Genomic DNA, 24,108 nt, shown 5'->3' with positions numbered 1-24,108 from the left:
TGTCTGTAATAGTGGCTGGCAGTCAAGATGAAAACCACATGAAAATACCATTTTTTTTTTTTTTTTTTTTTTTTACAGCTGGAAAGGTGAGGTGAGGAACATGCATTCTGGGATGATGACATCAGACATCCAGAACCACTTGCAGTAAGCTTTTTCCCCATAAGACATTGGCACAAAATCCCAAAATGCAACAGGGCTTCAGGAACTGTGGGATAGATGCCCACAATGCACTGCTATAGCAGTCAGATCCAGGCAACCATGTGGGGACACACTAAATTGACTTTTTGAGCTGGTCGCGACTCTCATGCTCGACTTTATAAAATCTAGTTTTAAAAAATTGATTTTAACAAATTTGATTTCATTCCCAAGTGTAGACATACTGTCTGTAGTGCAGACAGAGGTGCTCCCAGTTGCTGACTCCATCAAGTTAATAGCTTTCTGAAGGCTTCACATCATCACGACAAAAGGTAGCAAATATTCAGCTTCCTGCAGATCGCCACTAATGCATCAAAAATCTTATGGTAAACAGCTCATTTAGGTCAAGGAAAACCCCCTATAAGTTTGGACATCTGCATCTGTTCCTAGTGCTGCAGCATCACTTCATGCATTTTGAATACTCTTTCATTTTTCCAACAGGGTTGGACAATGTAATGGGACAAACCGAATTCCCTCAACTGCTGCTGGTGGGGTATAAATCTACTAGTGTGATCAAGGCAGCTGTCTGGGGCCTTGGCATCAAGAATTCTCCCTCTCCCTCCACCACCCTGGAACTTGTTGAAATATCCTCACCTGAGGTGCTGGATATGTCCCTGGCCATGGGCTGTGGTGTCTGTGTTTCTCCCCACACCTTAACCAAAAGCCTTAGGAACTGAGCATTTAAACATCTATGTTGTTTAATTCATGGCTTTATTCCCTATCAGGCCCATAGAAGCGCTTTATAAAACCTTATTGTAAAAATCCCCTTGAAAACGCCATAGAACTTTCCAGAACAGAGTAAACAACAGCAATGGTTGGAAATGACAGTTGGTGTTAATATTCATGAGGGGTAGTTAATATGTATGAGTTTCAGTTTAAAATCCTAGTATTCAATTGGTTAGTTTTGAATCCTTCATACATATGTAAGTCAGGACTTTGCTGGTTGCCATGGCAACCAGAATGCAACATGGACTTCAAACAGGTCCTCACAGGCCCTATAAAGTTAGGAGCCTGAGGGCCCTGGACTTCACTTGGTCCTTTTCCTTGGACTGTGGACTTCACTCCTTCTGGGGACCCGGACCTGGAAAGAGCTAGAGAAGAAAGAAGAAAAGAAAAGAAGGTGACAAGCTTCGTGTCAGTCGTCGTACCCCAGCCACCGAGGGACGTCGAAGACCCGAAGAGGACGCCTTCAGGAACTCGGACTTTGCGCCCATAGTTATCGTGGGACAAAGAAGAGCTCCTGATTGCCGCCATCTTGAAGGCTCCGGTTTTTCCCGGAGGATTTGTTCCGGCCAGTGGCACCGCCTGACAAGCGTGTGCCCGGCAACAGGGACAAACTGCAGCAGCGGTCCTGCCCTTCTCCTCATTGACCGTTGCCATGGCCGGTGGGGAGAACTAAAGGCCGTCCTGAAATCACTACAAATTTGCTCGTCTACCTGCAAATTTGTTGCAGGAGGTTTTTGTGTACCAAGTTGGTTCTTTTCCTCCTGGGTTTCTTCTTCAATCCTCTTTCCTATCAGGCCAGCGCGGCGCTGTAAAAACATGCCTGTGCAGCCATACCTTCCTAGCTCCTAAAAGAAGTGATCGCAGGCCCAGCGCTGGAAAACAGAGCTAAGGAAAGAGAGGTAACAAACAAATGTACTTGTAAATGACCTGGTTAATGTGTGTACTTTACACGTTGTTGTATTTTTGCCTGCTGCTGGATGTGCTGAGCAATAGCAGCAAGGCACTATAGGTGGTAGGCTGGGACTGCCCCAGTTCTGCCAACACAATTCAAACTGTGTAACCCTTTGTTTCTACTAGCCTGTGTAAAGCACAGGGGGCGCTATTTATAGCCAGCCCGAGATATCAACAACCCTCAGAGCATTTTAAAAAGCATAATTTACTTTGCCAGTAAGAGGCCAGGATTAATTTGACTGGCCCGTAATAGGGACAGATATTGAATTTAGAAACTACCAAAAAGGTGTTTCTTATTCTGGGCTAACCATTGGCCAGTCAGTCCACTCTAGGGAGTCATCGTAAAGAGGTGATCCCAAACCTCAGGAATTGTCGTAAGAGGTGATCCTTCTGGGAGTCGTCATAAAAGGCGACCCCTAAACCTTGGGAACTGTCGTAGGAGGCAGTCCCATTCCATCTGCTCCCCCCGTTCGAGAGGGAGGTTGAGCGCCCAGATCATCGTAAGAGGTGATTCTGGAATAAGGGTTGAGAGCCTCGTGGTTCTTCCCCCTGCTTGTAAGGGGATACTACCCCACAGCAGGTTACCTAGCCATTAACTGGTACCTCTCTAAAAGAGGAAATCTTGTAATATTGTGCTTAACTACTTTCCCCTTACAGCACGCAGTGAAGACTCCATGGGATTCCTGGGATTCACTGTAAGTAGCGGGACACTCTAAGGGTGCTGCTCATTGCGGCTATACATAATTTAAAGGCTGGTTCTATAAATAAACAAACTCTGTGCTAAGTGGTTAGTAGAGGGAAGGGAAAAACCCTATAGTTTGTCAACTCAGGTCCATCCCAGTTGGTAAAACCTTTCCTCTTAAATTCCTTTTTGGTTGCACCTTTAAAAGAGACTCACTCATTCTTTCAGGGCAGACAGTGTTCAGCACCATTGACTCAGATCCTAGCATAACCCTGTAAACCCCATTGGAAGCAACCACCGTGTACAGCGCACTGAGTTGCGGGGTAAAATCCAGTGAGAGACTCCACCAGCATCCCTAAGGGTGTGGTCAGGTGTCTCGGAGGCAAAAAATCAGAAAAAAAATCAAAAATTTGTGTCGTGCCTCAGCTTCCCTAAGTGCACACACATTGCGTAAAAGCATTGCCTCTCGCGATAGAACTCTTCTTTATTCTAATGATTAATCAGTTTTACTTTCTGGTTACTCTGGTGTGCAGCTCTGCACACCATGTTAATGTTTTAGCCAAGAAGTCAGGTTTTGTATTAGCATACGGACAAGTATATTTGCTAGTATCCAATATCTGTATGTAAATGTACCACAGGCTACACTTATACTTCCAGATAAGCTCAATTTTATTAAATTCAATTTTATAACTCTGGGTTTTATCACTCCACAAAGTCCACACAAGTTAGTGCTGCCACACTAGAGTGGCCAAACATCGACTGTTGCAGCCGTGCATTGTGGGAACCTGTCCCACAGTTCCCTCAGCCATGAATTCTGCGCACTCCCCACAGGCCTGCTGCACCCCAACCTCTGGCAGCGCTCACCCTGCTACCTGGTTCCCACGTCCCCACAGCTTGGGGGGAGCCAGGAAACTGACCAATGCTGCTGTGCCTGGCTCACAGGAGCCCGATGCAGCAAGGAGCCAAATGCTGCACTGGTCAATTTCTAGGCTCCTGTGAGTAGTGGAGAGCCGGGGGGGCTACGTGCAGTGGGGCCATGAGATTCCCAGCTCCCCACCACTTGTGCCAGTCAGTTTTACAGCTTCCACAACTGGCAGGGGGCCAGGAGCCAGGTGCAGCAGCCTCTGGAGGCTAATGAATTTGACTCAATTACATGGTGCTTCCACACTAGCCTTCATTTGAACTGTTAAATTCAAACTTGATGCTTCACCCACCCAGTTCTGAAGATATTATGATAGCGATATTAGCTTGATTTAGGGAGCACTAATGATATTTACAGGGAAGACAGTCACTAGGTATAATCAAGCTAACTGCCTTAAATTCCAATTTATCTCATAGGCTGTGTCTACACTAGCTCCTTACTTCGAATGGAGCATGGTAAATAGGGTGTCAGGAGATTATTAATGAAGTGCTGGGCTGCATATTCAGCACTTCGTTAAGCTAATTCTCCCCCCGCAGCAACTCCGAAGTGTTAAACTTCCAAGCGCCGGCTCGCATGTAGCCGCAGTTAACCCTCCAGTGCTTTGAAGTGCCTGGGTGGGTTAGCCGTGGCTACATGCGAGCCAGCACTTTGAAGTTTAACACTTCGGAGTTGCACCGGGTGGCAAGGGTGGAGGGGATTATCTTAATGAAGTGCTGCATATACAGCCCAGCCCTTCATTAATAATCTCCTGACACCCTACTTACCATGCTCCCTTCGAAGTAGGGAGCTAGTGTAGACACAGCCATAGTGTAGATGTAGCCACAGTTTCTGCTGATTCTTACAACGTCCCTTATGTTTGGATATTTGGATCCCTTTATTTTGACAAACCCCATCATCTCATTTTTCCATTCTCTTCTCATGCATCTCAGATCTTTTTAAAGACTCTTTTGAGGCTGCATAGGGGTCAGTTAGCTTTGCAACTCTGTTGCATGTATCTCATGACATTTTGGCCTATTTGCACCTGTGTTTTTCTGTTTCCCCCATGGAGGTCTTTACTGTGTAGCTTTTAGATGTTAGAAAGAAAGCAACTTGCCCTATAGTCTCAAAGATACCTCATTTCTGTGCAATTCCATATCTCTTAATGTCCACTCAGTCAAGTTCACCATCACACACATCCTTCAAAACTGGAAAGAAAAACAGCCAGACCCAGCACTAACTTCTACAGAAAATTACATTCAGGTGACCACCAACCTCTTCAGAGTAAAGCTTCGGTAATTCTTTTAGCTATGCATAGCACAGAAAGGCAGCATACAGTCTACAGAATGCTAAATAGGCAATTAATAGCCAATGTGCAATTAGCAGTAATTTGAAAAGGCTAGTTTACTACCCCCGGACTTTCTGAATAATCTGCTTATGAAGAGCAAGGACTCCATTGCCAGCCAACAGGTACATTAGAACTGGCAGACCATGCTGTGAAAGTAAAAAACTAAATGTGGCATGCATTTGTGCACGACTTCAATTATCAAGTCTAAAAGTTATGCTTATTTTCTCCATCCCTATCTCCCAAACGAGAGTGCCACAGAATAATGCCCAGGTAGAAGTTGGGGTTTGTGGAAAAAAAGCGCGCGCGCATGCGTACACACACAGTGGAGGAGAAAGCTACTTCCCAGTTTCTGACCAGCTGGTCTTCGTGGTAACAGACCTCCTCTAGTAGAAGTCTGGGCTGTGAATCACTCTCCCTCTCACCCTTAACACACAAGGTGACTAGACATCCCCTTTTCAAAGGGACAGCTCCGTACTTAAGTCCTCCTGCAGGTGTCCTGACTTTTTCTTAAAAACAGCTTTATCGTCCCATATTTTGTATTCCCACCTGTCCCACCCCCACCCTCCCAAAAAATCAATTTGGCAGGTCTTGCTGCTGGCTGAACCCTATTTGCTTGCTGCCGCCCACCAGCTGCGAGTTGGAGGAGTCCAATGGCCGATGATGGCAAGGCTGGGGTAAAGCTGCCTCATTCACGACCAGCCATTCCCCAGGCAGTCCATCAGCACAGCAGACACTGCATGCTGGCTCTCAACTAACAGGCACACCCCACAGCACTGGCTGCATATTGTGAGCTACAGTGGCGGCTGAGTGGGGGCACCAGGTTACGTATCTGAGGGGTTAGAAGGGAAACCACTATCTCCTTGTGCTCACTCACACTAGCTGTGTCTCCATCACCCCTCCCTTTCAGAAGGGGCACGTAAATACAGCTGACCCAAAACACAAACGAGGCTCAGATTTAAATATCTTGCTCCTCATTTGCATACTCCCATGGGATCTCACTTCCAAAAACAGGGCTGCTTTTGAAACACAAACAGCCATGTAGATGGGGTTCCTTCAAAAGGAAACCATGCTTTCGAAAGCACCCTTCTTCCCCACCAAAAAAAATTGGGAAGAAGAGTGCTTCTGAAAGTGGGGTGTCCTTTCAAAGAAGCCCCATCTACATGGCTTTGTATTTCGAAAGCAGCCCCTTTCCAAAGCGAGATCCCATGTGAGTATGCAAATGAGGAGTGAGATATGTAAATCTGGCCCTCATTTGCATTTTGTGTCAATTGTATTTACATGCTTCTTCTGAAAGGGAAGGGTAGTGTAGATACAACTTCTGCATGTTTGGTAGCTTTCACTTTTGACATATAGGCCCTAATCCTGTAACTTCTTACCACAAGCAGGTTTCGTCACTGAATTTGGTCTGGAGGTTGGATCATTAGCTTTTCCACAGCCTGGGCTGGAAACTGATGGGGAGCATGACTGACCCAGGCTAAAACTGAGCCTACCTGCCCAGGCAGACTATGATCACATGGGTCCTGCTGGAAAAGAAGGGACCACCCAAGTTACCTTCTGATGTCTGACATGTGAAGGCTCACTCCCAAAAGGGGAGAATAAAGCCACTGTGAAACCACATCAATAACATTGTGTCTAATCTTTTTTTTTTTTTTTTTTTTTTAAAAAAACTTTGCTAATGTCTTAACTTCAGTGCTATCATTTCACAATGAATGCCACAGAATTGCGCCACATGGAAAAAGTGCTTCCTCCTATTAGTTTTAAATCACTACCTCCTTATTCTTGTAGTGTGGAAGTGTAAATAGAAGTACCCTATTCACCTGTTCTAGATCATTCACTTTTGTACCTCTGTCCTGTTTCCTCTTGTTCATTTTGGACAAGATTCACAAAGGGATTTAAGCACCTAACTGCCACTCAGCAGCAGCGTAACTGTTGACAGTGTGGTGGTGCGGGGGGGGGGGGGGGGGGAGAGACAATCTGAATTTAGTGGCGTGAACCCTGGCAGCAGAGGCAACACAAGGAAAAGACAGGTCATACAGCCTCGTGGGCAGCAGCATGGCCTCACACTCACCTCAGTGTTCCTTGCTCTGCATTGCACTGAAAAGCTTCCCAGCCCCCTTCCCCACACCAGCCAGTCCCACCTGTGGATACAAGCTCCCAAGCCCCCACACCAGCCCCAGAAAAGCATATGGCATGGCCCCAGACCTGGATCCAATGGCACCATCAAAGCAGGCCCTGGGGCGGAGTATGGGCAGGGCCAGGTCTGGCTGTTTGGGGAGGTGCAGCTTTCCCCACCTGCCACCCATGGATAAAAGACAACTGGGTTGTGCCAGTGGCCAGCATCAGCATTTTGGTGCTGTGCAGGCAGGAATGGTAATTGCTTCCAGCCCTAGTGGAGAGGAAGAGGGAAGCGAGGAGCTCTGCAAAGAGACAGGACAACTGGTGCCTGACAGGGAAGGGTGCGCAGGGACAGGCACCCACAAGCACAGGGAGGAGGCATGTGGGGGCACCCCATTTAGCAATTAAAACTTTAGCATGAACATGCGGAGCAGTGCACCTGCAGGGTGTTACCATAAGTCACCAATGGCAAAGACACAGGCAGGGCAGCTTCTGTGCAAGGAATGAGGTCAGCATGCCTCACTAGATGGTTCTGACATTCTGATGCCAATCCTGGAGGGGGATTTGTGACCCTGCCTAGAGCTCTTTGTCCAAGAAAGGCTTCACAGTTGCAGCTGAATCAGGAAGCTGGTACGAGCCAGGAAGTCAGCCAGGATGGGCTGCAGCATCTGGGAATCTGATAGGTGCCAGGAAGGCTCTGGGGGTCAGGGGAAGCCTCCAGAGAGAGGTGGCGAGGGGCCGTGACAAGGCTATTGTGGCCAGGCCGCCACGTTCAGGGAATGGGAGCCACAGCCAGGGAGCAGGAGCCGCAGCCAGGGCTGGGCCACCATGGCCAGGGAGCTGCAGCAGGGCTAGGAAGCTGGAGCCTTGCTGGGGCCAGAAAGCAGGAGGTCAGGGTCCAGAGGATGGGGCTGTCAGGGAGGAGTGAATGGACACCTTGGAGCAAAACCCCAGCATCAGACAGCAGGGGGAACATTGACCTCCTTTGGCCCAGCAAAATCCCTAGTCTGGGACCACTCAGATCCCAAGGGTGCCAGACCAGTTAATTCAGTCCAGTGGTGATGTGACATAGCAGTTCTTGTTACTCTGCAGAATGAGGAGCACACTAAATTTATGTTAATGGGTCACACACACAGAGCCAGGACTCCTGATGCTATCTGAGCTCTGGAGGAGCAGTGGGATCTAGTGAGTTACAGTAGGGAACAGACACATCTATGTTCTGCATAATTGTGCCTACACTGAGTGAGAGCAATGGTCCAGCTAAGCCAGTATTCAGTCTTTGACCGGTGGCCAATGCCAAGTACTTCAGAAGGTATGAACAGAACAGATTAAGGTGAATATGGCGTTGGCTAGTTTTCATTTAATTTTCAGTATAGATTCTGACCCAAAGGGGTGCTCCATTTTGGTTTTCATTTTCAATATGGATTCCATATCAGTTCCCATTTTGGAAGATGGCCACTGAGGCTGAGTCATCTTCTTCCCTCAAAAAAAGGCAGGAAACCAAAGGGAGGAAAAGGTTGGGTCTCCTGACCAGAATCTACCTGGAGACGAGTCTATAAAAGGGTGTGGAGCAATCACCTCAGGGCTCTCTCTAGTTCTCCTGTTAACACTAGTGGTAACAGTCTCTTCCAGGAGACCAAGAAGAGGCCCCGGGTGGCTAGGACATTAGTATATTGTTAGGCTTCATAGGCCAGGTTTGACCTGGTGGCTAGGGCAGCAGTTATACTGTATCAGGTCTTATAGGCCAGTGTAATCTTTATTTGATTTTAGTTAGAGTGGTGAGGGTCAGTCATGCATGCACACATACCCACCATTATTTCCTAAGCAATCTCCACGCAGGACGTCACGTCAAGAGAAGAACTGAAGAAAGAAGAGAGAGGCAGATGCTATCTTCATCCTGGCCCACTTGCCATGCTGTTCCTGACTGCCACCCCCGTTCCTCTCCCCTGTGGTTATCAGACTTGCCTGATTTTTCCACCAGACTTCAGGACTGCAGTAGGGAGGAAAAATACTCACCTACACATAGTTTTACATAGCATGACAACAGGAAACTTAATCTGTTTGTTATTCTTGTTTGTGGTTAAACAAGTTCTTTATTGTTTGTTCATCTTTAATTTGTGTTGTGATTAATGCATGGTGACCAGACACTGGAAAGGCGTCGGACTTGTATTTTGTGTAGGGCTTACTCTATCCTCCCTACTGTTCACAGAGCAAGGTAATCATGAAGCGATCCATCTGCTGTCAGCCATTCCCAGCTTCTGGCCAACAAAAAAATAGGGACACCATCCCTGCCCACCCTGGCTAATAGCCATTGATAGACCTAACCTTCTCGAACTTATTTTGTTTTTATTGAAACCATGGTATAATTTGGACTTTTCCACTATGCTCCCCACCATCCCCAGCAAAGAGTTCTACAGGTTGACTGGAGAAATAATTTCTTTTGTTTGGTTTAAATCTGCTGCTGCCTGTAAATTTCCTTGGGTGACCTTCTTGTATTATGTTATGTGAAGGAGTAAATAACATTTCCGTATTCAATTTTTCTACACCATGTATAATGTTCTAGACCCTTAACATATCCCCCTACCCTTTAGATATTTCTTTCCAAGCTGAAAGGTTCCAGTCTTTAATCTCTCCTCAAATGAGAGCTGTCCCTTATCCCTAGGAATTTCTGTTGCCTCTCTCAGTACATTTACCAAATCCAATACATATATGTATCTGTTGATATGAGGTGAACAGATCTGCATGCAGTATGCAAGCTGTCTGCACTCCATGGCATCATAGAGGCAATGTGATAGAGGGTTTCTTATTATGTCCTAATGATTCTGGATATTATGTTAGCTGAACATTGAGCAGATGGTTTTCAGGGAACTATCCACAATGATTCCAAGATCTTTTTCTTGACAGATATTAGCTAATGTAGATCCCACTATTTTATATGCATAGTTGGGATTATGTTTTTCCATGGCTACGTCTACACGTGCACGCTACATCGAAAATAGCTTATTTTGATGTAGCGACATCGAAATAAGCTATTTCGATGAATATCGTCTACACATCCTCCAGGGCTGGCAACGTCGACGTTCAGCTTTGACGTTGGGCAGCACCACATCGAAATAGGTGCTGCAAGGGAACGTCTACATGCCAAAGTAGCACACATCGAAATAAGGGTGCCAGGAACAGCTGCAGACAGGGTCACAGGGCAGACTCAACAGCAAGCCGCTCCCTTAAAGGGCCCCTCCCAGACACAGTTGCACTAAACAACACAAGATCCACAGAGCTGACAACTGGTTGCAGACCCTGTGCATGCAGCATGGATCCCCAGCTGCAGCAGCAGCAGACAGAAGCCCTGGGCTAAGGGCTGCTGCACACAGTGACCATAGGGCCCTGCAGCGGCTGGAGAGAGAGAGTCTCTCAACCCCTCAGCTGATGGCCGCCATGGCGGACCCCGCTATTTCGATGTTGCAGGACGTGGATCGTCTACACATGCCCTACTTTGACGTTCAACTTCGAAGTAGGGCACTATTCCCATCCCCTCATGGGGTTAGTGACTTCGACATCTCGCCGCCTAACGTTGATTTCAACTTTGAAATAGCGCCCAACACATGTAGCCGTGACGGGCGCTATTTCGAAGTTGGCGCCGCTACTTCGAAGTAGCGTGCACGTGTAAACACGGCCCATGTGTATTACTTTGTGTTAATCAGCACCGACTTCCTTCTGCCCTTGTGTTGCCCAGTCCCTGAGTTTTGAGACAGCTTTGTAACTCTTTGCAGACGGCTTTGGGCTGAACACTTGAGTAATTGTGTCATCTGCAATTTTTGCCACTTTACTGTTTCTCCCTTTATATTTACCACCTGTTTCCTGTATTCAATGGAGGACCTGACAATGTTTTCATGCTCATCTAACAATCCTTCAGTTACTTGACTGACAAGACCTTTGTTATCTTGATCACCTGTTCTCTCTCCATTTAGAAACAAACTCCCTGTCCCAGAGGCAAAGCTGGGAGCACCACAAGCTCTTGCTGAAGTTAAAGACATGCCCTAGCCCGAGACACAGGTCCTAAGAAGACATCAAGTATGAAATTCAGAAGTTCAAACTTCGGCAAGTGGCGGGGGAAGAAGCTACGGAAGCTCCTAACCTGAAGCTCTGCCAGGCCCTCATGCAAGGAAAGGGCAGACTGCTCTCCAGGCAGGAGAGGCTGGGTGAGGCCAGCAGGGCAGACTAGAGGTGGGAGACGGGGGTAACTCACCGCCCAGCCAGTTGGACGAGATGTTCTGGAGCATGGTGAAGGGGACGCAGAAGAAGGCGATGAGCAGGTCGCTGAGCGCCAGGGAGCAGATGAAGATGTTGGTGACCGTCCTCATGGCTTTGCGGCGGGTGACCACGTAGAGCACCAGGCAGTTGCCGAAGAGCGCCAGGGCGAAGATGAGCACGCAGACCAGCACAAAGGCCAGCTTGGTGCGGCCGGGCAGCTCGGGGATGTACACCAGCGGCTGCAGCCCGTAGAGCGCGATGAACTGCTCCCGAGTCACGTTGTTCTCCCGCAGCAGCCTGGCGAACTGCTCCGGGGTGATGTTCAGGGACCACATGGCTCCGGCGGGCGGGGCGCTGCTCCCCGCCCGGCGCCCCCTGCAGCCCTCAAGGGAGACTGCGGCCCCTGGGCATGGCGCGGCGCGAGCAGCCCGTGTCAGCGGCTGCAGAGCGGGCGGGCGGGCACTGGGGCTCTGCACGGCGGGGGGCGAGTCCTGCCTTCGCCCCTCAGCAAGGGGCTGTGGAGGAGTAACCCCTGGCGGTCCAAGAACAAGTGCAGATACTCGCGGGCTGGCGGCTGGGAGAGAAACTGACCAGCCCGGGGAAAGGCGGGAGGAGGGAAACTACCGCGAGCCACCAGCTGCTGAGCACTGACTGAACGGGGCCCGGCCCGCCGCACCCCCAAGTGACTAGCGGCCGCTACCCCACGAAGGATGAGAGCCCCTCCAGGAACGGAAAGTTTGCAGCTCCCCGCCGCAGGCTGGCGCTTTATGGAGCCTGTCAGCCAATCAGCGCACAAAGGTGCCGCCCCGCCCCCATTCCTTGCCACGCCCCCTCGGTCCACATTCCTGGGGTTCGCTCCCTCGGCAGAATCTGGCCTCCGGGCAGCCTCACCTCCACTTCGCCCATCTGCCGAATAGTTGTCAAGCTTGGGGTGGCTGCGGCTGGTGCTTGACAGTGAGCTTCAGATCCGCGTCCGTGAGTGCGCCAAGTTTGTCTTAGTTTTGCACATCCCCGTAGTTGACATCTGCAAACCACGGTGCAATGTGCGCAAGGGAAAACCCAGCCAATTACCTGATTCCCACATAGGATGGGCTCCGTGACCCAGTACAGTTCCACAGCAATTGCAGACTTTATCATCTGCTTGGACAAAAACACTGTACAAATAGACAAAACCAGACTTCAGAGTTTCAAAATAGTCAATGACACATCTTCTGTTCCAATAAAAGAGCTTAAGTGAGAAACGTCAACCCAAGGGTGAATTCCTGACTCAACAACGTATTTAGGGAAAGATACACATCTTATAGAGCTGGAAAGGACCTTGAATCCACTTCCCCTGCCCTCAGGGCCAAGCACCATCCCCCTTTTTTAAAAATCTATTTTCTCCAGATCACTAAATAGACCCTTCCAGGGCTGAACTTTCGACACTTGGTTTAACAAGCCAATTCTCAAACCAGCGAATGGTCCCTCCACCATCCTTTGTGCATTGTTTCTGTGGAAACATTTACCTAAAATGACCTTCTTAAAACCCAATGCCTTATCTACATGGGGATTTCAGCCTCTGCTGCATCAACATAAAAGCTTGAATGCTGACAAAATTTCAAACCAAAGTAAACTCTTCTACTTCATGTTGTGCAGCCGATGGTGTCTGCACTTGAGGTTTGTCCCATCATAGCAATGGGTATATTAGTATAACTAAGGACTTCTTGTTTGGATTCAAAACTGGAGTTTCAGTCAGAGACATGCTGGTAAGAAGGGAATCGTTGAATTGCATGCTTATTCTCTCAATAAAATACTCAATAATAATGGGTGATTTCAAGTATCCCCATATTGACTGGGTACTCATCACCACAGGACAGGCTGCAGAGAGAAAGTTTCTTGACATCTTAAAGGACTTCTTCTTGGAGCAGCTGGTTCTAGAACCCATATGGAGAGGGTCAGTTTCTGATATGTTCCTAAGTGGAGCACAGGAGCTGATTGAAGAAGTAAATATACCTGGACTGCTTCCAAACAAGAGACCAAATTATAATTAAATTTAACATCCTGGTGCATCTCAGAAGCCCAACACTGTCGCACTTAGAAAGGGGAACTACACAAAAATGAGGACATTAAAACAGAAATTAAAAGGTGCAGTTACAAAGTAAAATCCCTGCAAGCAGCACAGGAACTTTTCAAAGACGCCATAAGAGAAGCTCAACTTAAATGCATCCTCCACATTTAAAACACTGTAAGTGTCCCTAGCCTCTGTTTGTCAAAAGCAGGGAATGAGTTATAGGGGAGGGATTGCATGATTACTTGTTCTGTTCACTCCCCTGGGACAAGGATCCTCAGCCAAAATAGTGAGAAGAGTCATTTTTTTCAAATTCAGTTACAAAATCAATACTTCAAGAGCCGCATGTGAATATGAGATGGTCCTTAATAAATGTTTATAAATACCCATATTTTTTATCACCCCTATTTTAAGGACAGAGCACACATGATCATTTGTACCAGGTCGAAAGTTTGTTACTTTCACCCCTGGATTGGAGAGCAAATGATGAAAAGGCAAATGCTGTGCCTGAGGACAGGCTCTTCAGCAGGAAGGAGAAACGTTCGCATCAACCATCTATGCCGCAAGCCCCATGCCCAGGCTCCGTCCTCTTGGCCCACAAATCCACCCCTCATCTCCAGGCTTTACCTGCCTAAGTCCCTAAATCTGCCCTCTATCCCCAAGCTTTACACCCCATTCCACAAACCCAACCCCCCATCTCCAGGCTTACCCCCCTCAGCCCCAACCCTGCCCCCCACCACCAGGATTAATCTGCCTCACCTGACAAGCTCCGCTAGCTGCATGTGCTGACGCTGCTGCTCCTCCACGGCCGCCACCTCCTCAGTGGGGCTGCACGGCTCCAGCAGGGGCAGACTTGGCCACCCCTCCCCCCAGCTTTCCTGTGGGCTTAGCACTTCCCCTACCTGCAGCATGGCCAGCTCCCTGCCCTGCCACCACCAAAATAATAGAACAATTGAATTGGTTTAATGGCCAAATCCCTGCCGCTGCCCTACTGGCCATTAAACCAATTCAACTGAGTGCCATTATTTCAGCAGTGTCAGGCAGGGAGCCACAAGACGAGTCAGCAACAAAAGCATCAGAGCGGCAAATGACACCTTAAAGACCCACATGCAGCTCCCTAGCCACAAGTTGCCAACCCTTGCCCTGGGACATCTGGCATTGGTCACTGTTAGAAGACAGGATACTGAGCTAAATGGACATTTAGTCTGATCCAGTATGACTGTTTTTATGTTCTCATGTTCTCACTCAATGAAAGCACACAATTACTCAGCACCTTCGTCAAAATTGACTTTTCTCCACCGTCAGCCACACAAACTCACCCTGTGATCTGAACATCAGATTATTTTCTGACACATACATTATCCCTAGTAATATATAAATGTTCTGCCATCAGAAATCAGTTGACAAAGTGGCTGACAGTAAGCTAGACATGAGAGAATCAAGCACAACCATAGTTAGCCCTGCTGTGCTATCTTCTGCAGCAATAAACTTTCCTTTTTGTCATTAGCAGTAGTAAAATATCAAACAGAAGGAACCTATGAGGAGCAGCAACGGTAAGGAAAAAGGAAGTAGTAAACAATGTTCCTTCTAATTTTTCCCATCCATGTGTGGAGTAAATTTTGTTTTGTGCACTAAGGCATGTGTGGATGTGCACCACCAGTTACGCATGCTGCCAGCTGAATATCTCCTGAGGGGCCGCTCAAGCACACAGCTTACAGAGAACACTGCCGGTCACTTTGCTGACCACACTGCCATAGTTGTAGCTCTTAAATAAGCCAGCAGCATTAAAAATAATAAGTAATAGTCCCCTCTTGATTCTGACCCTTCCACAAGTAGTCATTCTTCCAAGGTGTACAAAAATCTTACTAGAAGTATTCTATTTATTATGCGCTTTGATAACTGGTTTCAAAAGAAAAATCTAGAATAAATGGTACTTCTAGGCAGTAAATCTTCCGTTAGAATAAATAAGTGTTCTCGGGAATCCAGAACGCTCATGTGGGAGCTCAGAAGTTCGGAAGCTGCCCTTCAAGCAGAAGACCAGCATTCCTGCTACCCCATGTACAAGTAAAGGATTTGTGCTCCATAACAGACCTCCTGAGAGCAATAGATGCCTAGAGTTTACTCATCTGAAAAAATATTTTAATGAACATTGAGTCAGAAAGAGAGTGAGATGGTCCATATAGCCTAGAGCTTGGGGCACACCCTTGGAAGACCCAGGTTCAGTGAACATTGTATTTTATACAGAAAATAACAGCTTTGGCTAAAGAGATTGAGACCCACTGCACAATATCCTAAAACTCTGTGGTGAGAGCACTCACCCGGGAAGAGGGAAAGCTCAGTTCAACTCCTGCTCCAAATGAGGCCAAGCTGGCATTTCAACTCTGGGCTTCTGTGTCCTGGTGGAGTTTTGAATGGTATTTGGGGTAAGAGTGGCAGTATCTTCTCAGTAGCCTTTCGTGTGGGGTTCAATATAGTAAATATGCTGTTAGGTGACCTCCATAAATACCTACCAGAATGGGCCCCACAGGCAAGTTAGGCAGGGGAATGCCTAGTCTGAGAATCCTGCAAAAGGCTAGGCATGAGCAGCTTCACTGCATCAGGACTTAAATAGCTTTGCATGCAATTTAACGGGTTTGTCAGCAGCATCTCAGACCACTTCAGGTCTAGGCAGAAGATGAGTAGAGGTTTGGAGGATCTACGTTTTAGACTTGGTCACCTAACGTGGTAGTTAAGCCTTTAAATCCCCTTACGTATGTAAGCCCCTTGTTCTTGGATGTAGTGTGCTGTGGGCCTGACCCACAGCCCACTGAAGTCAATACAAGTATTTCAACCACACACACGCTAAACTTGAATCACGAGCATTCCTATTGATTTAAATGACACTACACATATGCGTAAAATGATGCACGTTTAAGCACTTTGCTGAATAAGGGCCTTTAAGTGCAAAATATTATCCTATCCTACGTACTGTTTAGAAAATCATCTAGAAGCGTTTTTGCTTTAATGTGTTTTTAATCTGCTCAGTTCTAATACTAACACTTGCAACATCTCTGAAACGTCAGAAGTTTAATTCGTGCTTCCACGTGTAAGTGGGAGCTGGAAATGGGAAAGGCAATTGAAGGGTACAGTTAGATGTGTGACCTGATGGGCTAAAGGATTTTTATTTGAAAGTCTCTAGGCCCTTAACATGCTCTTGGCATTTGGAGCAAAGTGATGTACACTTTTCCCTGCTTCTCTCTAATTCTCTCTTCCATTCCTTTCATGTGCCCCAGAAAAGCAATTGCTTTTAAATTTAAAGTTTCCAATGACAGAATAAAGTTTAAAGCATTTTCAGACTTGTGTTTTTTACAGTTGAAATTAAAGTCTACAGGGAGACCAGTCTTTCGTGATTCAGTGTCAAATGTAGTGTCCAGGTGTATGTATGTTAAAGGGAAATGTTGATTCATTTTAATTATTAATTCTTTAGGTTGAAATAGCAACTACTGTTTGCCAGGCATGTTCCAAACACAAATGAAGGCAGTTACTGTATATCCTTTAAATCAGAATTTCTTTTGTCCCTATTTTCTCTTGTATTAGTGGGATTTCTTGGTGCTGCAAATAATATAATAGTTCAGTGTAAAATAGCAATAATTTTCAGTGGAACTGAAAATTTATAATCTTCTTATGACAGAGAATATACTCCGAGCTTGAAGCTAGGCCAGCTTTCCAGTGGACCATAAAAATGGGACATTACACTTGGTGGATGTAGCCATCCGAGCATATAAAGTAAGCAAATGTGTAAGGAATACTTGACTTCTGCATTGACCCATTTGACCCAGTACATATGTCAGGTTTGTATACATTTTCTCTTATTTATAGGCAAAATATAATCAACAAGTCAAATTGTTAATACAGTATTACTGATCAGTCTTATAATACAATGAAACTAGAGCAGGGATAAATGTAGTCCAATTACAACATGACATTATTGGACCTGATCCAAACCCGATGACTCCTTTGGATATGGTATCCGGCCTTTTATGCCGTAGATAAGCACAAACCTTGTGGAGCAGTTAGAAGAAGCAAGGGGGCTTCTAGGTGTTTCACAGGTTTCTTTTCAGCTCTCACTGATCTGCTGTATTACTATGGTATGTTCTCTGAGCCAGTTTCCCTCTCTGGCTATGTCTACCCTACATTCCACTTTCAGAAGCAGAATGCAAATGAGCGAGATTGAAAATGCAGTTGAAGCACAGATTTATATCTTGTGCCACATTTGCATATTCTCATGTGATCATGCTTCCGGAAGAGGCTTTTCCGCAAACAAAAGCAGCTGTGTAGACAGGGTTCCTTCAAAAGCAAACCCTGTCTTTGAAAGAACCCTTCTTCCTATTTTGTTTCTGAAAAAAGGGCTTTTTGGAAAACGAGGTTTGTTTTTGAAGGAACCCCACCTACACTGCTGCTTTTGCTTCTGGAAAAGCCTCTTCTGGAAGCATGACCACGCAAGACTATGGAAATGAGGCATGATATGTTGCATTTTCAATCTTGCTCAGTTGCATTCCACTTCTGAAAGTGGAATGCAGTGTAGACGTAGCCTCTGTAGATGAGTACAATAATATTAACCCAGAAGCTAGTCTATTGTTTGTAATTTGAGTTCCCTTCCTCCATAGCGAACATCAAATCATCTGCTTTTGATGCTGCTTATCATTAGATCAAGACAAAGCAGTGTGAAGTTGTCATGGCTCTTGTCAATTTCGCAGCTGCTCACAGAGCTTTTAATAGCAGCAACTGACATTCCCATTGTTGGCAATTTCCCTGCTGTACCGTGAAGGGCAGTAGCTCAGAAATCCTCTTCAGAGTCAATAAGACAGCACTACATTTGTTCACATTCTAGGTCTATAAAATGGGCCCCTTGCAACCACATAGGCTTTTTATTTTGATGACTTTATTTTGTAAAAGGTGATAATTTAACAGTAATGAGGGAGCCATCACTTATATCCACTGATGAGTGAGGTTTTTCCAAGTCCTTGTTATGACCCTCCCTATGTTTAATCATTTAACCTAAAGCCCACCTTTGTTCTCACTGAGCAAATGGAGTTTCCATTATCTTCAATAGGAACTGGATGAGGCCATAGAGGGGATTAGTGATGTTTAATTAAAGAATGTCTATATGTATTGAGATGCTGAAGAACACTATCAAAAGTACAACTTTTATGATTGATGCTGAGAATAGTATGGAATATAGCAGATTCCAACTCATTTTTCATTCCACTTCTCCCACCTACAACTCAAGAGATATGTTCATACAGAGGAAGCATTTCAAATAGAAGTCCAAATAAATAAGAATTCTAACTTGGGTGGTCAAGTAATTTAAAAATTAATCATGATTAATTGCACAGTTAAATGCACTATTAAACAAGAGTGTGTCATTTATTTAAATATTTTGAATGTTTTCTACATTCAGATTGTATTTGTTCAAAAAAATTATAAGTGGAGTGCTCACTGTTTTTCATTTAAACTTGCACTGGAAAAACCAATATTTTTCAGTTCACCTAATACAAGTACTGTAGTTCAAGCTGTATTATGAAAGTTGAACTTACAATTCTGTACAAATATGCATTCAAACATAAAACTTTACCATCTACAAGTCCACTCAGTACTACTTCTTGTTCAGCCAATTGCTTAAACAAACAAGTCTGGTTACATTTGCAGGAGATAATGCTGTTGGTTTCTTACTTACAATTTCACTTGAAAGTGAGAACAGGCATTGTTGTAGCTGATATCACAAGATATTTATGTGCCAGATGTGCTAAATATTCATGTTTCCTTTCACACTGCAGCCACCATTCCAGAGGATGTGCATCCATACTGATGATGGATTCTGCTCACTAGTGATCCAAAGCAGAATGGATGGACGCATGTTCATTTTCATCACCTGAGTCAGATGCTACTAACAGAAGATTTGATTATTTTCCCTCTTTTGATGGTTTCGGTCTGTAGGACCTGCACTGCAATATTGCTCCTTTAACACTTTTGAAAGGATGTTCCACACCTTGTCCCTGTCAGATTTTGCAGGACACGTAAGATTCTTAAGCCTTGGATTGAGTGCTGTGATGATCCTTAGAAATCTCACATTGGTACCTTCCTTGTGTTTTCTCAAATCTGCTGTGAAAGTGTTCTTAAACATATGCTGGGTCAGCCATCAAGGCTGCTATCACATGAAATATATTGCTGAACGTGTATAAAACAGAACAGAAGATGTATAATTCTCCTGCAAGGAGTTCAGTCACAAATTTAATTTAACCTGTTTTTCTTTTGAAGAGCATCATCAGCATGGAAGCATGTCCTCTGGAATGGTGACCAAAGCACGCAGGGGTATATGAATGGTTAAACATATCTGGTATGTAAGTACCTTACAGTGCCAGCTAAAAATGAGCCATGCAAACACTTGGTCTCACTTTTGGGTCACGTTGTAAATAACACACAGGCAGCATTATGTCCTCTAAATGTAAACAAACTTGTTTCTCTTAGCAGTTGACTGAACACAAGAAATAAGGACCAAGTGGAGTTATAGGATCTAAGGTTTTACATTGTTTTAGTTTTGAATTCAGTTTGTAACAAAAAAAATCCACATTTGTAAGTCAAACTTTCACAATAAGAATTCATACTACAACAACATTGGCGTGAAGTGAACTAAAAGATATTATTTCTAGCAGTAAAAGCTCATTCCTTTTCTCTTTTTCCTCACAGGACACTGTCTAGTATGTGTGGAGGAATCAGCTTTGCTAGTTATTGATTGCTGTGGGTAAAATGTGTGGTTTTGTTTTTTCTCCCCTGAGGTTTCACTCCTCAGGAGCAGGTGTGCCTGGGGGACAGGGGGTGAAAAGGGGACAACTTTCTGGGGTCCTAGCAATCAAAAGGGCATGGGGCCACTAACACATTAGCAGAGCCCCAGGCAGTGCAGAGGGCTGGCGGGGAAGAAGGGTGTCGCAGCATGATCCAAGCAGCACTGAGGGTTGTCTAGGGAGGCTAGCCCCAGCCCTGCCTCTTCTGCCCCTAGCCCAGTTCTTTCAAGGGGCACCAGTACCCTTCCCGCTCCCCCACCTTGCCCAGGGGGCCATCAGTCCCGATGTCCCAGAGTAAATTCTGCACCCTTCTGCAGGGGGCCACCCACCAGTAGAGAACTGCTGACCTTAAGAAGATGCACAACTGCAATTAACGTTAAAATTAAATTAGGTAAATTCTGTGTCTTTTTCAGGGTTAGAGATCTCATCTTACTCTGGCTTCCTAGCTGTTGTGCTGAAAAAAAAAAAAGGAATGGGACTCTGCTGCACAGTTTTTGCTCACCCCTTCAGCTCAAATTATTCTGCTCACAAACCATTCCCCTTGCCTCTTAAATCAGTTCTCCTCCTGATCACATTTGTAGTCATTTGCTCTGCCCACATCAGCATCAGCCCCATACACCCTTACAGTCTTCTTCCAGTAAACAAAAAAAAAAATCAATTCTCCTCCCCACTCCCCTTGCAATCAAGTCCATCTCCCTAAAGCATGTTCATTACCAACATCCACAGAATCAAATCAGTATTTTCTACTTAGCCTCCTCAGTTCTGCCCCCCAGCCCCAGTTATTCAAAAATCTACTTCCTTCATGACTAGACAAACAATAGGAGACGGTGGGGGAACCAGCCAAGAGTAAAGCTTCTTGGTCCTTCCAGTCTCTGTATCCTCATTCCTTTTAAGTGACTCCCTGATAGCAAGGCCCAAAAGGGGTCGAAACCTTATCCTTTTAAAGTGAACCAGTCAAAACATAGGGTGGTTTTTTAACCTCACTTTGATGAGCGTAGCTATGAACATTTTCATGCATTTCTAGAATCTTTCAGATCGTCATGCCAACTCAGGGCTGTACCAGAAGCTCTGAATACCTTTTATCACAACGTAGTTTGTACCAGTCTATCACCTCCAAATTTTGCTGACTTTCACATAGAGCTTTATGTAACTAGCCGAGTTAAACTTTTGTAACATTGGACAATTTACAATAGATGCACAATATGCCCCTGACCCACAGGTTTAGTTCGCCAATTAGTGGATGTCAAATTTCAAAATCTTGACTCTATAAATACAGAGACTCTCTTTCCGATTGCCTATGTTTAGGTTTATGTTTTAAATTAAGGCCTTGCTTTATTTTCAGATAATCCAATGCTCCCTTTTCTTCTTTTCCGTGATACTAAACACCAATTCTAACCACTCATAAGCATTGTACTGCATCTTCCCTGCTTTTCTCCTTCATGCAATAGTCAAAGACTATCTTAAAAAAATATCTTGCAAGCATTTCCCATTATCATATGATAAGTTGAAAATATCAGTGTTGGTGAAAACCAAGATATAGTTATATTATTTGATGTTACAGAGATGGAGACTATTCTAGATACTTATCATGAATGGAGGAATACACAAGAATTTTCTTTATTCTCTGAAACTTAGTTCTAATCATGATTTTCCAAACGGAAGATTTTAAGTCAAAAGAGACATATTTTATCATAGTTATTTTGCTTATCTATATCTCACAAAGCACTCTGACATGAGATATGTAAAACAATATAATTACAGCTTCTGAGCGTTTCTAGTTTTGATCCCTAATTTTATGTTGTCACAAAGATTTAGCAAACCAGATAGATAACAAATATCTGACTAGATTTCAGGATACAATCTTCAAGCTTGAAACCAAGTTTAAATGCATTCTCTAGGGAAATGCACCCACACATAATACAATACTAAGCAATCCTGCAGCACCTTAAAGACTAACACAATTATTAGGTAATGAACTTTGGTGGGTAAAACCCACTTCCTCAGATTCTACAAGAATTCTTCCTAAATCTGAGGAAGCGGGATTTACCCACAAAAGCCCATTACCTAACAAATGTGTTAGTCTTTTAGGTGGTAAAGGACTGCTTGTTATTTGTGAGCTACAGACAAACACTGCTACCCCTTTGAGTTTATGATACAATAAATGTGTGCAGTTAAGTATGCCACAATTTCAAGGAAGGAACAAAAATAGTTTGTGAAAGTGAAATCTCTACAACGATACTTCTAAAAATAAGTGTTTGTGGCTGTTCATTATACAACGGTTATCATGGGTATTTGAAGTCTGGTTAAATAAATGATCAACTTGTTTACTTATAGATGATTAGTTTATGGGCAAATTTTGATATGCTGTCAATTTTTATTCTGATTTCACAGTGTAGTGGTTTTATAATACAGCAAAAGAAGCTAACTAGAACTTGTGGTGCTGTACCCTCATACTTTTACAGAAATTGGCTTTTGAATTTGAAGACGTGTAACTTGAATATGCTTTCTGCAAAATCTGGCATATAACCTGTTATTGAAAAGCTTATCATCTACCAAATGTGTATATTCTAATCATGTGCATGTATCATTCTTGTCTGTGAAGTGAGAAATATGAAGAGTAAACCTATTTATTAATCTAAGTCTTCTAGTAAAAACCATGAGTGGTACTTAATGAAATTGATTACTTTAAGAACTGGGCCATTATCTGTAAATAGTCTTGTTTTTCCCATAAGCATAAACTGTGGTTGGTTCTACAAATACATGTGTGACCATGCCACCGAGTGCTGGAATCCGTCTTGAATCTTGTACTTTTCCACAGGGAGTGAGGGGAATTGAACAAAGACTTCCTGCCCCAGGGAAGTTCTATACAAGGGACGGGAAGCAAACAGCAATTGCCTTATTAACAGGCTGCACCCCATCCCAGAAAGAAACATGGAAATAAACAGTACTTTTTTCCTAGGAAAAAAAAAAGGTGGCAGAACTCAAACCCCAAACCTTCCCCCCCAACCTTGAGGCCCAACCTGCCCCAGCAACTTAGCCCCCGCCCATGTGGGGCCCTAACTGCTCCCCAGAGGCTTAACTGCCTTCCCCCCACCTTGGGCCCAAGTAGTCCCTCTTTGTGGGGCCCAAACTGCCCCATTCTAGGCCCCAGCTGCCCCCCTGGTAACTTAACCACCCCATGGTGGCTCAAACCACCCCCAGTGGCTTAGCTGCCCTGAACTGGGCCTGAGCTGATCCCTAATTACCCAGTGTGGGGCCCGAGCCACCCCCACAATATGAGGCCTGAGCCACTCCCCCATGCACGGGTCCCAAGCTGCTCCCTGCTCCTGGCCCCCCCACCAGCCCCACACATACCTGAGCAAGGCTGATGCTGGCGGCGGTGCCCCGGCTAGGCAGCATGATGAGGCTGGCTGGAGGTTGTCTGTCTCAGAGGAGAAGCAGGCTCCTTAAAGAGCCACATGCGGCTCAAGAGCTCCCCAGCTGCCTTTAAAAAATGGCAGCAGCAGGAGAAAAAAGGTGGCAGAACACTGTTCCAACAAAAAAAGAAAATAAATAAATACCCCGAAAACACCTAGAAGTAAAAAGAACTCGAAGGATGGGGTGGAGAGAAGCTGCTAGACCCAGGTCAGAAAAAAAGATCAGCTGTGCCCTGAGAAGGCCTTTACCTGAAATAAAAGCTAAGGCGAGTCATTGTGATTTGTAACAACTTCTCATAGTGTATTGGGCTTAGCTGGCATGTTTTGTTTTGTTTTGCTTAGTAAGTTACTTTGAACTGTCATCGCTTGCAGCCACTTAATTCCTACTTTTTGTACTTAATAAAAATCACTTTGGGTTGTAATAAAACCCTGTATAAACAATTGTAGCAGGGGGCAGGGACAAGAGCTAGGCATTTCTGTCATTGATAAAAGGCGTGAATGTCGTACGAGCTCACACTGCATAAGCTTTATGCTCAGTGTGACAGATTTATTTGGGGTTTTGGTTCCACTGGGGCTGTGCTCTGGGTGCTATGTCAAGTCGCCATCACTGAGCCTTCCCAGAGCCGTTCTCTGGGTCTGCAATTTCCTCAAGAGTTTT

The 24,108-nt window shown here is 45.1% G+C and overlaps 1 protein-coding gene across 1 annotated transcript in view; it reads right to left on the bottom strand.

Annotated features, from left to right (window-relative positions):
• The window catches only part of QRFPR (pyroglutamylated RFamide peptide receptor), a 53,997-nt gene extending 42,496 nt beyond the window's left edge, over positions 1-11,501 (bottom strand). The window contains exon 1 of the mRNA XM_074991950.1: positions 11,162-11,501. Within this exon, the coding sequence (XP_074848051.1) occupies positions 11,162-11,501 (340 nt within the window). The remainder of the gene's footprint in view (positions 1-11,161) is intronic.
• Between the last annotated feature and the right edge of the window lie 12,607 nt (positions 11,502-24,108).

This window comes from Carettochelys insculpta, chromosome 4 (assembly GCF_033958435.1).
Source record: "Carettochelys insculpta isolate YL-2023 chromosome 4, ASM3395843v1, whole genome shotgun sequence".
Taxonomy (NCBI): domain Eukaryota; kingdom Metazoa; phylum Chordata; order Testudines; family Carettochelyidae; genus Carettochelys; species Carettochelys insculpta.
Note: the sequence above shows the minus strand (reverse complement) of the source record. Positions and strands in the feature narration are given on the sequence as shown.